At 34.8% G+C, this 14,913-nt stretch overlaps 1 protein-coding gene across 6 annotated transcripts in view; it reads left to right on the top strand.

The window, feature by feature from the left end:
• The window catches only part of CEP120 (centrosomal protein 120), a 79,564-nt gene that overhangs the window by 54,810 nt on the left and 9,841 nt on the right, over window positions 1-14,913 (top strand). For all 6 annotated transcript variants that reach the window (XM_082380701.1, XM_082380703.1, XM_082380702.1 and 3 more), the window contains one exon: window positions 1,440-1,538. In XM_082380701.1, coding sequence (XP_082236827.1) covers window positions 1,440-1,538 — 99 coding nt within the window. The remainder of the gene's footprint in view (window positions 1-1,439; window positions 1,539-14,913) is intronic.

Below are 14,913 nucleotides of genomic sequence, written 5' to 3'. Positions count from 1 at the left end.
AGCTTTTTCTGATGGAGTCAGTTCAGTGGGTATAAGTGATCTCTCTAGGTTGTCCTAACCCTCATTCTGAGGCTCGTCCAGGATATATTGTACCTTCTCCAAGACCCAGGGACATGATCACTTTTATAATTGAATACTGTTCTTTTATCACACAGTTATAAACAGATTTTTGCTTTTCCTCTGACATATGTCCTCTTGTTAAAATTACCAACTAATATGTATAAGTCTTTAGGGCATAAGTGGAAGAGATCATCTTTGATAATCTCAGAGTATTATTCAACTTAAGATGTATGAGTATAGTTGTGAAATGTCAACACATTTAAATCCAAGCACTAGGGATTTGTAAAGCAGAAAAGACCTTGACTCCATGAAGTCATATATTACTGCAGAGAACATTCTGGTCTTTTGTGAAGGGATTTTGGCAATGTGCTTTTCCTTTCATTTTATTTCCTTCTGAGCTTTCTGAAGTTTGAATTTTTGGATAGTGTCTTCGATTTTATTTTTCTGCAAAACATTAGGAGTTATGTGTATGGGAAAAATTAGACTTGATATAAAAAAATTAGGCCAGTTTAGATTAACAGTATTTTACTGTAATTCATCCATATTATTACCTTATCACTTAAATAGTAAAACTGTTGGCTACATGAATTTGTTTGGTACTTGGTTTGAAACTTTGAGAGTACATTCCAAAACCTAGCCAAGTTGGCTTCAGTTCATACACAACAGATTGCCTGCTGCAAGTATAAATAACCGTATTTTAAAAATCAAATCTATTTCGTGTTTTTCTTTATATATTTGAGGAAAAATAGAAAATAAAAGTTAGATGAGTGTTTTTTGGAGCATTATTTTTCTTACTCTTGGGTTTATTTTAACATTCTTAAAATATTTTTGACTTTGTACACTTAGTAAACTGCCTCCTGATAAAACAGTTCACTGTTTTCAGCATTCTATGATTTTTGCCAAAATAGAGTTATAAAAGTATCTCTACAAGCTCTCTTCAATGTAAGACAAAATTCCACATAATGATAGGTCTCCAAAAGGAATAATTTGGTTTCAAGGTTGAGAGTGTCAGCTAAATGGAATGCTAACAACTGCTTTTTGTTATATATAAAAAAAAAAAAAAAAATGTATTTTTTCACTCTATGATCTTTATGTAATATATATGTTTTAAATACATTTATAGTAACTGTCTGGAGGTTAAGACTGATTCAGTTCCTTTTAGTATAGGCTGTTAGGCAGTAAAAATACAACTATATTTTAAACAAGAAAATGTTCATGTGCCATAATATTTACAGTAAATTATATAACAGTTCTAGATGATGTCGTACGTTACACTATATAAACTCTTTTCTTAAGCCAGAGTCTTTGTATATATTATCTTTCAGTGATTGTACACAGTGGTATAGTGTTTCACTTGATATGATTTTAATCACTGTTAGGTTGAACTTGAAAGAAAGTTGGAATCCGCAACTAAGTCTAAGCTGCATTACAAGCAGCAGTGGGGACGAGCTTTGAAAGAACTTGCCAGACTTAAACAGGTATGTAGTTTATAGCTGATGATGGATTATTCTTTTTATGTCTTTCTCCCTTGATTTTTTATAAGTTTGCATATTTGGCAATATCTGTTAGGTTCAGATGTCTGTATTTAATGTCCAGTTCTGTATTTGAGATTAGGCCCCACCCCCCTTTTTTTAATGTGTTACATATAAGATCCTCCTTTATAAAAACGAAAACTTCTAGGTCCTTTTTCTTTTCCTTTTTTTTTTTTTTTTTTTTTAAAGCCAACTATCCTCTTCCCCACAGCAAGTTGGGAATAATTTCTACTTTCACTTTAAAAACTACCATTCTTTTTCTCCTTTTACTTTCACTTATAAAACTACCATCCTTTTCTCCTTAGTATTAATTTCCTTCTATTGGGAGTGCCTTTGGGGGGAGAATTTTAAGAACATATTTTAAAAGTCATTCCTAGGAAGACACAGTAATTTATTCATTAAAAAAAAGGGATCACAGGGGATTTTTGCATAATTTTACAAGAATTTAAAAGTGAGAATAGTTTCCTAAATTCTTTACATTACTTTTGTTTTTTCCTTCCTGGTATCAGGTAACAAATGCTGTTAGCTTCCTGAGGAATTAACCTTAATTTTGGCTATAATGTCTTCAAATTATTAAGATCAAATAAAATATGAGCAAGATTTTTATTTTGAATCTCATCTATTTGACCTAAACTTTTAAGGATCATTAGTGGTTAGTTTATTCTAAGTTTTGCTTTTCTGAAACGTGTCCATTATATGCTGAATGAAATTTGGTACGTAGGGTCTCTCAGATTTGTATTTTTTTTTAACGTGTCTCCCAAACCATCAAATGTCATTAAACATCTTTGAGGTATTGTAGTAAATGCTTACCACCTTCATAGAAGAGTATGTACTAGACTGCCTGAGAATAAATAGTGCGGTTTGCCTTAACATAGCTTTTAGATGAATTGGGATTGTAAGCATAAGTATAAAATAATATTACACACACTGAATATGTTTTATAGATGCTCGCAAGACTAAGGATAGATGAATGAATAATCATATATAGTACTGAGGGCCTCCTGTGTTCAAGGCACTGTCCTAGATTTATAGATATAAGTAAAACATAGGTCTTTGCCTCAGGGAGCTTGCAGTTTAGTAATAGGGAAGAAAACTATAAATATAACCTTTACTGCCAAATAGTAAGAGCCCTGAAAAGACCTGTACAGAGTACTTAGGAGGGGAAGTACATCTGTTTAATAGAACTTAGGAAAGGTGTCATAGAAGATGAGATATTTGAGATGGATCTCTGGAGAATTGGTTGTGATTTAGGAAAGCTGTGGGGAAAATGTTGTATATACAATGAATAGAGTGATTATAGCAAGGAGGCACAGAGTCAGAAAGCATAGACTCTCCATGGAGAACAGAGGAGGTCCCATTTTAGAGGTCATTTCAGGAAATAAGGACTAGGTAGCAGTGGGAACATGACAAGGAGATTATTTTAAAAGACATGGTTTTGGTAGATTCTATGCAGTACACTATACCTAATCAGAATGCAGAGTGGAAAGTCAAAGATGATGTCAAGGGTTCAAGCCTTAGTGTCTGGAAAGAGAGTTTTCCAGGATTGGAATGATGGTTATTAAGACAAGAAGCTGATTGAGGCATGGGAAGGAGATAGGACTTGCAGATTTGAACATTTAAATTTTTACAGAAAGAAATTCAGCAAGCAGTTAGAAATATGGACTGATGTTGGGAGGATGATTGAGCTTAATAACATGAAGGAATCCTTTTGCAGAGGTGATAATTGAAGATGTGGCAGATAGAACTTAGAATTCTTATGTTTAAGGAGGAAGGAAAGTGATAAGTGCCTGGTATTATGCTAAGCCCTTCATACGTTTTCATTTGATCCTAACCAAGATCCCTACATAGCAGGTAATACTTCATTTTATAGATGAAAGAAACAGACTTAGAGATGTTAAGTAAGTTGCACACGATCACACAGGTACTAAGTGATAGAGCAAGGATTAGACTCATTTGACTGGAGTGCAGTCTCAGGCTCTTCCTGCTTTATAATGTTATGGTTTAATTCCATAGAAGCCACATAATGAAAGAATTTCAAATAGAACAAAGTGAGCTGTGGAAGACATTAGGGATTTCTGACAGAGTGAGTATTGAAGCAGAAGAAGTCATGATTTGGCCTATCATAAGCAAGGAAAATGACATCACTGACAGACTAGCTCTGGTAATGAGAATTAAAGTGACTTTGAAAGAGAATAAGCTAATATAAAGTCATGATGGCAAGATATTTAAGTTACATTTAGTACCACAGGGAGGAGTCCCTGTGGAATTGGGAGCAAGGAAATAATGTGGTGAGAGTGGCTATTAAAAATAACAGGATACAAATTCTACCAGAGGCAGCATACATAGCAGTTTAGAACATGGCCTTGGAGTCAAGAGAGCTGTATTGAATCTTGGCTATACTTCTTAACTACCTTTGTGACTTGGGGAATATAATTTCTCTGATTAGTCTCCTCATTTGGAAAATGAAAAATCTTTCCTCACACGTTGTTCTGAGAGTTAAATGAGTGGTCTGTAAAGCATTTAACACAGTGTTTTGTACATAGTGTATGCTCAATAAATGGTAACTGTTGTTAAAAGGATATGAGCCATAAAGCTATTGTGTAGTATTCTTGGTTTCAGTCATTGGGGACCTAATCAGATGGTAGCTTTGGAATACTGATGAATAGAACAAATATTAGAAGGATTTACGACTGAGTAGCTGAAAAATGACAGGCACCAACCAAAAATAGAAAATTTTTAAGTCTACAAGATAGGAGAATGTGGTTATGTAATAGTAGCAGTGGGGAAGTGAGGTTCAATATAGTTTGAGTAATAACAGTACTTTGTATTTGGATGGTAGATTTAATATAGATGTTCTGTAGAAACTGACATAAGGGGAAAAACTTATGTTCGGGCTAATTGTGCAGATATGCAATACTGTCAGTCAGTAGGTGAACTTCCTAAAGTTAGGCGTAAAGAGATGAGAGTGCATTGAGTCTGAAGAAACATCTATAGTTGTTTTATCTGTTCATTTTTCATTCATCAAGTATTTATCGAGAGCCTACTATGCACCTTGCACAGTGGTAGATGCTCTAGATACAGCAGTTCTCTCCCCACAGGAAACTTAAAGTTCAGCTGGGAGGGCTGATACTTAACAAGAACATGGCAGGGTGGTAAGAAATGCAAATGAAGTTAGCAGAAATAATAGAAAATAAGTATGAGAAAAACAAGAGGACAGTGGGTTATCATTGTATTTTGTCATTCAAAGCTGAGGGAGAAATGGTTCAAAAACAGTGTTTCAAATATCAGTATTAGAAAAAGGAATCCAAACTGGAAAAGAAGTAAAACTGTCACTGTTTGCAGATGACATGATACTATACATAGAAAATCCTAAAGATGCTACCAGAAAACTACTAGAGCTCATCAATGAATTCGGTAACACTGCAGGATACAAAATTAGTGCACAGAAATCTCTTGCATTTCTATACACCAACAACAAAAGATCAGAAAGAGAAATTAAGGAAACAATCTCGTTTACCATCACATTAAAAGGAATAAAATAACTAGGAATAAATCTAGGAATAAACCTACCTAAAGACCTGTACTCTGAAAAGTATAAGACGTTGATGAAAGAAATTGAAGATGACACAAACAGTTGGAAAGATATACCATGTTCTTGAATTGAAAGAATCAATACTGTGAAAATGACTATATTGCCCAAGGCGATCTACAGATTCAGTGCAATCCCTATCAAATTGGTAATGGCATTTTTCACAAAACTAGAATAAAACTTTTTAAAATTTCTATGGAAACACAAAAGACCCCAAATAGCCAAAGCAATCTTGAGAAAGAAAAATGGAGCTGGAGAAATCATGCTCCCTGACTTCAGACTATACTACAAAGCTACAATCATCAAAACAGTATGGTATGGGCTTCTCTGGTGGCACAGTCGTTAAGAGTCTGCCTGCCAATGCGGGGGACACAGGTTCGAGCCCTGGTCCAGGAAGATCCCACATGCCGTGGAGCATCTGAGCCCGTGCACCAAAACTACTGAGCCTGAGCTCTAGAGCCCGTGAGCCACAACTGCTGAGCCCGCACGCCTGGAGCCCATGCTCTGCAACAAGAGGAGCCACCGCAATGAAAAGCCCGCACACTGCAACAAAGACCCAGTGCAGCCAAAAATAAATTAATTAATTAAAAAAACAACAACACAATATGGTATTGGCACAAAGACAGAAATATAGATCAAAGGAACAGGATAGAAAGCCCAGAGATAAACCCACGCACCCATGGTCACCTAATCTATGACAAAGGAGGCAAGAATATACAGTGCAGAAAAGACAGTCTCTTCAATAAGTGGTGCTGGGAAAACTGGACAGCTACATGTAAAAGAATGAAATTAGAACATTCCCTAACACCATACACAAAAACTCAAAATGGATTAAACACCTAAATGTAAGGCCAGGTACTGTAAAACTCTTAGAGGAAAACATAGGCAGAACACTCTTTGACATAAATCACAGCACTATCTTTTTGGATCCACCTCCTAGAGTAATGAAAATGAAAACAAAAATAAACAAATGGGACCTAATCAAACTTAAAAGCTTTTGCACAGCAAAGGAAGCCATAAACAAAATGAAAAGACAACCCACAGAATGGGAGAAAATATTTGCAAACAACGCAACCGACAAGGGATTAATCTCCAGAATTTACAAACAGCTCATGCAGCTCAATATGAAACAAACAACCCAATCAAAAACTGGGCAGAAGATCTAAATAGTTCTCCAATGAAGACATACAGATAGCCAAAAAGTACATGAAAAGAGGCTCAGCATTACTAGTTATTAGAGAAATGCAAATCAAATCTACAGTGAGATATCACCTCATACCGGTCAGAACAGCCATCATCAAAAAGTCTACAAATAGTAAATGCTGGAGAGGGTGTGGAGAAATGGGAACCCTACACTGTTGGTGGGAATGTAAATTGGCACAGCCATTATGGAAAACAGTATGGAGATTCCTTAAGAAACTAAAAATGGAGCTACCATATGATCCAGCAGTCCCACTCCTGGGCATATATCTGGAGAAAACCATAATTCAAAAAGATATATGCACCCCAGTGTTCATTGCAGCACTATTTACAATAGCCAGGACATGGAAGCAACCTAAATGTCCATTGACAGAGGAAAGGATAAAGATGTGGTACATATGTGCAATGGAATATTACTCAGCCATAAAAAAGAATGAAATAATGCCATTTGCAGCAACATGGATGGACCTAAAGATTATCATACTATGTGAAGTAAGTCAGAGAGAGACAAATACCATATGATATCACTTATATGTGGACTCTTAAAAAAAGGATACAAATGAACTTATTTACAAAACAGAAACAGATGCACAGACATAGAAAACAAACTTATGATTACCAAAAGGGAAATGTTGGGGGGAGGGATAAATTAGGAGTTTGGGATTGACTTATACACACTACTATATATAAAATAGATGATCAACAAGAATATAAGCACAGGATTGTATAGCACAGGGAACTCTACTCAATATTATGTAACAACCTAAATGGGAAAAGAATTTGAAAAAGAATGGACATATGTATATGTATAACTGAATCACTTAGTTGTACACCTGAAACTAACACAACATTGTAAATTAACTATACTCCAATATAAAATAAACATTTTTAAAAAATAATAAATATCAGTATTAGATATGAAATCATTTCAAGTTTTAAAATGGAGAGTAGATTGGGAGGAAGTGGAAGACAGTGCCTACCACTGAAGAAATTTATGCAACTTACGAAGGATAAGAGACTAATGCAATGGTAATTAATTACAAGGCATTACCAAAATTAGTAATGAAAAGATGGAAGCCTGTGAACTGTTGATCGGGCATTTCTTCTGGAGAAATGAGTGATTAATTATCAGAGCATAATTTCATTATAATTGTTATGTTTCTTTTTAAGAAATAGCCATGCAAAAATTTATTACTTTGAGTAAATTGATTTTTAAGTTATGTTCATATATGTATGTTGACAGACGACGTTGTTTTCACTGTTTGAGGTGGTTTTTCAAATGTAAGAAAATAATCTTCTGAACAAAAACCCCCCAGTTCATGGACTGAGACTCTTAAAAAAAGGTTCAGTTTAAAAGGCTCCCACCCAAGCACCCCTCCTTCCTAACGTATGCCTTCTCATACACTTCTGCTATCTTCTGGATTTTTCCTTTAATTCATTGTTTTCTATTTACCCTTTATTCCTAAGTGTTTTCTACCTTCTTGCCTAAAAAGCATTGGCAAAGTAATTTTAACTATTTGTGCCTAATAACAGAGGATATCGCAGAAGTTCAGATGCCTCTTTGAAGTTACTGTAAGTGAATTAAGAAGAAAAGAAAACATAGTGTTAAATTCCTGGTTCAACTCCAGACTTCTACTTCATGAAAGAAAATAGTCTCATTCTTTGAGTGCAGTAATCTTCATTGCAGACCACTTCTATTCCTTATCCCATAGACTTTCTGCTTTAGAAACAACACTGTAAACATATTTCAAGGTCACTAGGAATCACTGATGTTCTACAGACCACATTTGAGATGCAACACTTTAAGAAGAAATTTAATAGACCTTGCGATTACCATAGTGAATTGTGTTCTGCCACTGTTTTTGGAAAATTAAAATTAATACCTTCATCAAATAGGCACAATTTATATGTGTGAAAGTTACTTCAGTTTTTTTTTCTAAAGCTTTTTATTAAAAACACATTGTATTTGAATATAAAATTGGAATCCTCTATCTGCTTTTGTTCAGAGGATTGTTTGTGCAACTCCTTGTTTAAATTGGATTAGTACCATGTTAATTTTACATTGCCTCTGGTGAATAGCCACGGGGCTATAATCTCTGCCAGTAATTTGTCACAGCAAAATCCTCTGGAGGGCCATACAAAACATTTGTGTAGTATGGATTAGACGGCGAAAGCCATATCTTAGGTTGTTAATAAATGTTAATGACAAAACCCAGCTGGTAAAGCTTGGAAATAAGACCTAATGCTCCGTGCCTATTGCCAAAAGAATGTTTAAACAGAGATTTCCATTACTCAAAGGTGACCCAGTATAGTCAATTTGTGAATTTAAAAAATCATAATCTTCCAATTATTTGGAAAAAAATCTTTTCTTCTGATTCACAAGCATAAAAGCCGGTGTTTCCATGTTGTAAACTTTTTTGTTCTTGGGTAAGTGGGTAGGCGACAGCTGTAAAATATAAATAAGTGTAACATAAAATGGGTCCTAACTTAGAAGACAAGGAAACGATATCCATACAGTCTGGATTTGCTATCTTTGGTATGATGTATAACACTGACTTTAAAGAGTTCTGGTTGTTAGACATTTAAGGGGTAATTTAGTTTCTTTTTTTCCCATCTCCAAGTTAAGATTGTTACTTTACTGTGTTCTAAGTACCATATTTATTTTAAAACATTTCTTGACACATTAGAATATAGTTAAGGAGGAAGAATAACAGCCACTACTTTTTAAAAATAAATGAATCATTGTTAAAAGGTATGAATTTGTTGTTCTGGGAAATTTAACATTTTTATCATGTCTGATACATTAAAACTAGGTATGTTTGTTCACAGGACAGGAAACAGAACTAAGATTTTGGGTAGGATGTGAATCCCTTACCATATTTGTGCACAGTAGATCTGTTTAAAACTAAGCTGATATATTTAGTTAAAACAACACAGACTTCATTGGCTGACATCAGCACTATCTTGTCCAGCCTCCTGCTTATCCACTCAGAGTAATTAATTTGATTAATTTACAAGTAATTTAGCCAAGGATGGGATGTAAATCTTTGTTTAAGAAAACAGTTGGAGGTCCAAGTCTTGGTTAAAAACTGTGTCTTGAAACCATCCAGGCCCTCCTACTGACTTGTCAGCTCTGGGTTATTTTCAGAAAACTTGACTTGAGTTCCTTAGTTTAGCTGTAAGTTTTTTCCCACAGACTTACATGGTATGTGTGAGTGGGAGAGTAAGTAGTGGCCACGTTTTAGCCGCTGTTTAGTCTAGTGTATGCATGTTTACATCTCCTCTCTGGATTTATAGGCAGCCAAGGCAAAATAAAGATTATACTCACTTGATTGAGGAGCCTTTAACCCAGAGCACCTGGCAGCAGAGAGGATTTCTTCCTCTAACCTCTAATTTTTGTGTGTGCATGTGTGATTATTATTAATGATGTATACTTGATTAAAAATTCAAGGCATTTAAAGGCTTATGTTTCAGAATTAAAATGTTTCAAGTTTTATAAAGTTACAGTTTTACAAAATAACCTAAAATTAAATAATTGACCATCTTTTTCCTGTTTGCAATTATATTTGCTTAGTGTAAAAGAAATCCAAATTTTGCAGCATCCTAGCATAGAAAAATAATAGTCACTGGTAACCTTATCACCTCCTCAGCCAGAGATAACAATTTGGTGTATTCTTGTCTGGATTTCTTTTCCTTTCTTTTTTTTTTAAATTTTTATTTTTTTATTTACTTATTTTTGGCTGTGTTGGGTCTTCATTTCTGTGCGAGGGCTTTCTCTCTAGTTGTGGCAAGCGGGGGCCACTCTTCATCGCGGTGCGTGGGCCTCTCACCATCGCGGCCTCTCTTGTTGCGGAGCACAGGCTCCAGACACGCAGGCTCAGTAATTGTGGCTCACGGGCCTAGTTGCTCTGTGGCATGTGGGATCTTCCCAGACCAGGGCACGAACCCATGTCCCCTGCATTAGCAGGCAGATTCTCAACCACTGCGCCACCAGGGAAGCCCCTCCTTTCTTTATTTTTTAATAATTACTCTTTAAATGAAATATATCATACATTCCAAAGAGGGGGAAAAAAGAAGATTCTTATGCACTTCAACCCCCACCTTCTAGTGTAAGAAACAGCATTATCAGTGCTCCTTGTGCCTTTTCTAACCTGCATCCTCTCCGCAGGTAACTACTTAGCTGAATTTGGTACTTATTATTCCTTTGCTTTTCTTTATAAGCTTATAAAGTATTAAAAATATCGGTAAACAACAGTTTACTTTTGTATGTTTTTAAACTTTATATACATGGAAATATTCTCTTTGAATCATTCTTCTGTGACTACTTTGTGTGATTCAAAATTTAGCTATTTTGATGCAGTAGCTAAAGTTTATTTTATTGCTTTATAAAACAAACATATGAATATTCTAAGTTTCTCATAATAAGACAACAGTGAAAAATTTTATACATGTAAGAGTTTCTCTAGTGTTTATATCTAAAAGTAGAACTTCTGGTCATAGTGTTCACTCATTTCTTCTGCTTCACTAAATGTTGTGAAATTACTTTCCAAAGTGGTTGTACAAATCTGCAGTTCCCAAGAATGGTGTGTAATTGTTATTCTTAACACTTGGCTGTTATCAGATGTATTAACTTTTTCCAGTTTGGTGGGTCTGAAATCATATCACTCTGTGGCTTAAATTTTCATTTCCCTGATTATTGTGGATATGCATGTGGAATGTCTTATTGTCTTTTGATCAACAGAAATAAATCAACAGATTCTGGAATCACCAGACACAAAGTTAGAGATAACTACTAGAAAATAGGTGATATGATGGAGAAATGTATTAGAGAAGTAGAGCCTTTTCAATCATATAGACATTCTGGAACTGAAAAGTATCACAAATGAATTGTAAGATTCAGTAGATGAATTAACAGCAGAACCAAGGATATGTGAACTGAAGATAAGCCAATAAAAAGTATCCAAACTGGAACAGAAAAAAGGATGGAAAATACAACAAAGAACATAAGTGACATACAGTATAGGGTATATGAGACTGACTACTTTTTGTGTAACCACAGACCCCTGTCTTAGTCTGTTTGGGCTGCTGTAACCAAATAGCACAGACTAGATGGCTTATGTGAGAAACAAATTTCTGTTGTTTATTTCTGAAGGCTGGAAGTCTGAGATTAAAGTGTACACATGGTCAAGTCCTGTGTCTGGAGAGGGCCCACTTCCCAGTTCATAAATGGCCATCTTTCCACTGTCTTCACATAATAGAAGAGCTAGAGAATTCTACTGGGTCTCTTTTATAAATAATTTAAAATAGTCAAACTACTAGAGCTCATTAATGAATTTGGTAAAGTTGCAGGATACAAAATTAATACACAGAAATCTCTGGCATTCCTATACACTAACAACGAAAGATGAGAAGAGAAATTAAGGAAACAATCCCATTTACCATCACATCAAAAAGGATAAAATACACAGGAATAAACCTACCTAAGGAGGCAAAAGACCTGTACTCAGAAAACTAAGATACAGATGAAAGAAATCAAAGATGACACAAAGAGATGGAAAGATATATACCACGTTCTTGGATTGGAAGAATCAGTATTGTCAAAATGACTATACTACCCAAGGCAATCTACAGATTCAGTGCAACCCCTATCAAATTACCAATAGCATTTTCACTGAATTAGAACAAAAAAATTTACAATTTCTGTGGAAACACAAAAGACCCCAAATAGCCAAAGCAATCTTGAGAAAGAAAAACGGAGCTGGGGGAATCAGATTCCCTGACTTCAGACTACACTACAAAGCTACAGTCATCAAAACGGTATGGTACTGGCACAAAAACAAATATAGATCAGTGGAACAGGATAGAAAGTCCAGAGATAAACCCATGCACCCATGGTCACCTAATCTATAACAAAGGAGGCAAGAATATACAATAGAGAAAAGACAGCATCTTCAGTAAGTGGTGCTGGGAAAACTGGGCAGCTGCATGTAAAAGAAAGAAATTAGAACATTCTCTAGCACCATACAAAAAATAAACTCAAAATGGATTAAACACCTAAATGTAAGACCGGATACTATAAAACTCTTAGAGGAAAACTTAGGCAGAAACTCTCTGACATAAATTGCAGCAATATCTTTTTGGATCCACCACCTAGAGTAATGAAAATGAAAACAAAAATAAACAAATGGGACCTAATCAAACTTAAAAGCTTTTGCACAGCAAAGGAAACCATAAGTAAAAGGAAAAGACAACCCACAGAATGGGAGAAAATATTTGCAAACGAAGCTACTGACAAGGGATTAATCTCCAAGATATACAAACAGCTCATGCAGCTCAATATGAAAAAAACAAACAACCCAGTCAAAAAATGGGCAGAAGATCTGAATAGACAGTTCTCCAAGGAAGACATACACATGGCCAAAAAGTACATGAAAAGAGGCTCAACATCACTAGTTATTATTAGAGAAATGCAAGTCAAAACTACAATGAGGTATCACCTCACACTGGTCAGAATGGCCATCATAAAAAGGTCTACAAACAGTAAATGCTGGAGAGGGTGTAGAGAAAAGGGAACCCTCCTACACTGTTGGTTGCAATGTAAATTGGTACAACCACTATGGAAAACAGTATGGAGGTTACTTAAAAAACAGCTACCATGTGATCCAGCAATCCCACTCTTGGGCATATATCTGGAGAAAACCATAATTCGAAAAGATACATGCACCAAGTGTTCATTGCAGCACTATTTACAATAGCTAGGACATGGAAGCAACCTAAATGTCCATTGACAGAGGAAAGGATAAAGAAGATGTGGTACATATGTACAATGGAATATTACTCAGCCATAAAAAAGAATGAAATAATGCCATTTGCAGCAACATGAATGGACCTAGAGATTGTCATACTGAGTGAAGTAAGTCAGAGAAAGAAAAAGATCATATGATATCACTTCTATGTGGAATCTAAGAAAATGGTACAAATGAACTTATTTACAAAACAAATAGAATCACAGATATAGAAAACAAACTTATGGTTACCAGGGGGAAAGGGGGAAGGAGGGGTAAGTTAGAAGTTTGGGATTGACAATATACACACTACTATATATAAAATAGTTAACAAATAAGAACCTACTGTATAGCACAGGGAAGTCTACTCAATACTCTGTAATGACCTATATAGGAGAAGAATCTAAAAAAGAGTGGATATATGTATATGTATAACTGATTCACTTTGCTGTAGAGCAGAAACTAACACAACATTGTAAATCAACTGTACTCCAATAAAAATTAAAAAAAAATAGCCCCAAAGCAAAGAAAATATTTAAAGCCATGGATGAAGAGGGAAACGTTTCCTTCACAGGAGCAACAATGAGATTGACAGATGAACTTTCAACAGTAGTAAAGGAATTCATAAAACAGTGGAATAACATCCTTAAAGTACTCAAAGGAAGTAATGGCCCACCTAAATTCAGTATCCAGTGAAAATGTACTTCATTATTGAAAGCGACGTAAGACTTTCAGACTAACAAAAATGGGGAGAAAATAATAATCACAGTATTTGTTGGGTTTAAAGTATATAGAGAATTAAAATTCATGGCAAATAACAGTACGAAAGATATGAAGGAATAAATAGAGTTAAAATGTTTAAAGTATGTTGCATTGTCTGTGAAGTTGTAAAGGTCTTAATTTCTATGTAAAAGAAGAGTAAAAATAAGCTGATAGAAGGGAAAAATAGAATGGCATAAAATATTAATCTAAAAAAGGACAAAAGGAGAGAAGCAGAACATAAAATAGATGGAAGAAGTAGAAAAGAGTAATATGTAAAGATTTAAACCCATATATATCACCCATTTCTTTAAATATAAATGGACTGAATACCATTATTAAAGACATATTCAACTAAAAACTGAATTAAAAAAACAACAGTATGTGACTTAAATATAAGGACGCTTTAACTATAAGAGTACAAAATGGTTAAATTTAAAAAGGGGAAATTGTACGTTACATTAATATTAACCCACAGAGCTTAGACTCTAGGGCAAGAGGCATTACTGTAGATTAAGAGAGTTTTCATAATCAGAAAAGGGTCAGTCACCTAGAAGTTGACAACAATTCTACATTGAGTGTTCCTGGTAACAGCCACAAATTTATATAAAGCAAAAATTAATAGAACTAAAAGGAGAAATGGACAAATGCATAATGTAGATTTTACCATAACTCTCCTGGGAACTGATAGAGCAAACCAACAATGGATAATAAGATTTAGAAGATTTAGATGACCTAACCATTGTTATATGTAGAATACTTCATCAAAAAAGTCCCAGGATACACATCATTTTCTAGTGCACTGGAACATTTAGCTAAATTGCTCATATGCTGAATCGAACAGCAATTCTAAACAAATTTCAGAGAACTGTAATTCAGAATATGTTCTCTGAGCACAATGAGATTAAGCTAGAAATTAGTAATAAAAAGATAATAAGTATCCTCCATGATTGAAATAGTATACTTCTTATAACCCATGGCTAAATTG

This window comes from Balaenoptera borealis (assembly GCF_965194805.1).
Source record: "Balaenoptera borealis genome assembly, chromosome: 2".
NCBI lineage: Eukaryota > Metazoa > Chordata > Mammalia > Artiodactyla > Balaenopteridae > Balaenoptera > Balaenoptera borealis.
Note: the sequence above shows the minus strand (reverse complement) of the source record. Positions and strands in the feature narration are given on the sequence as shown.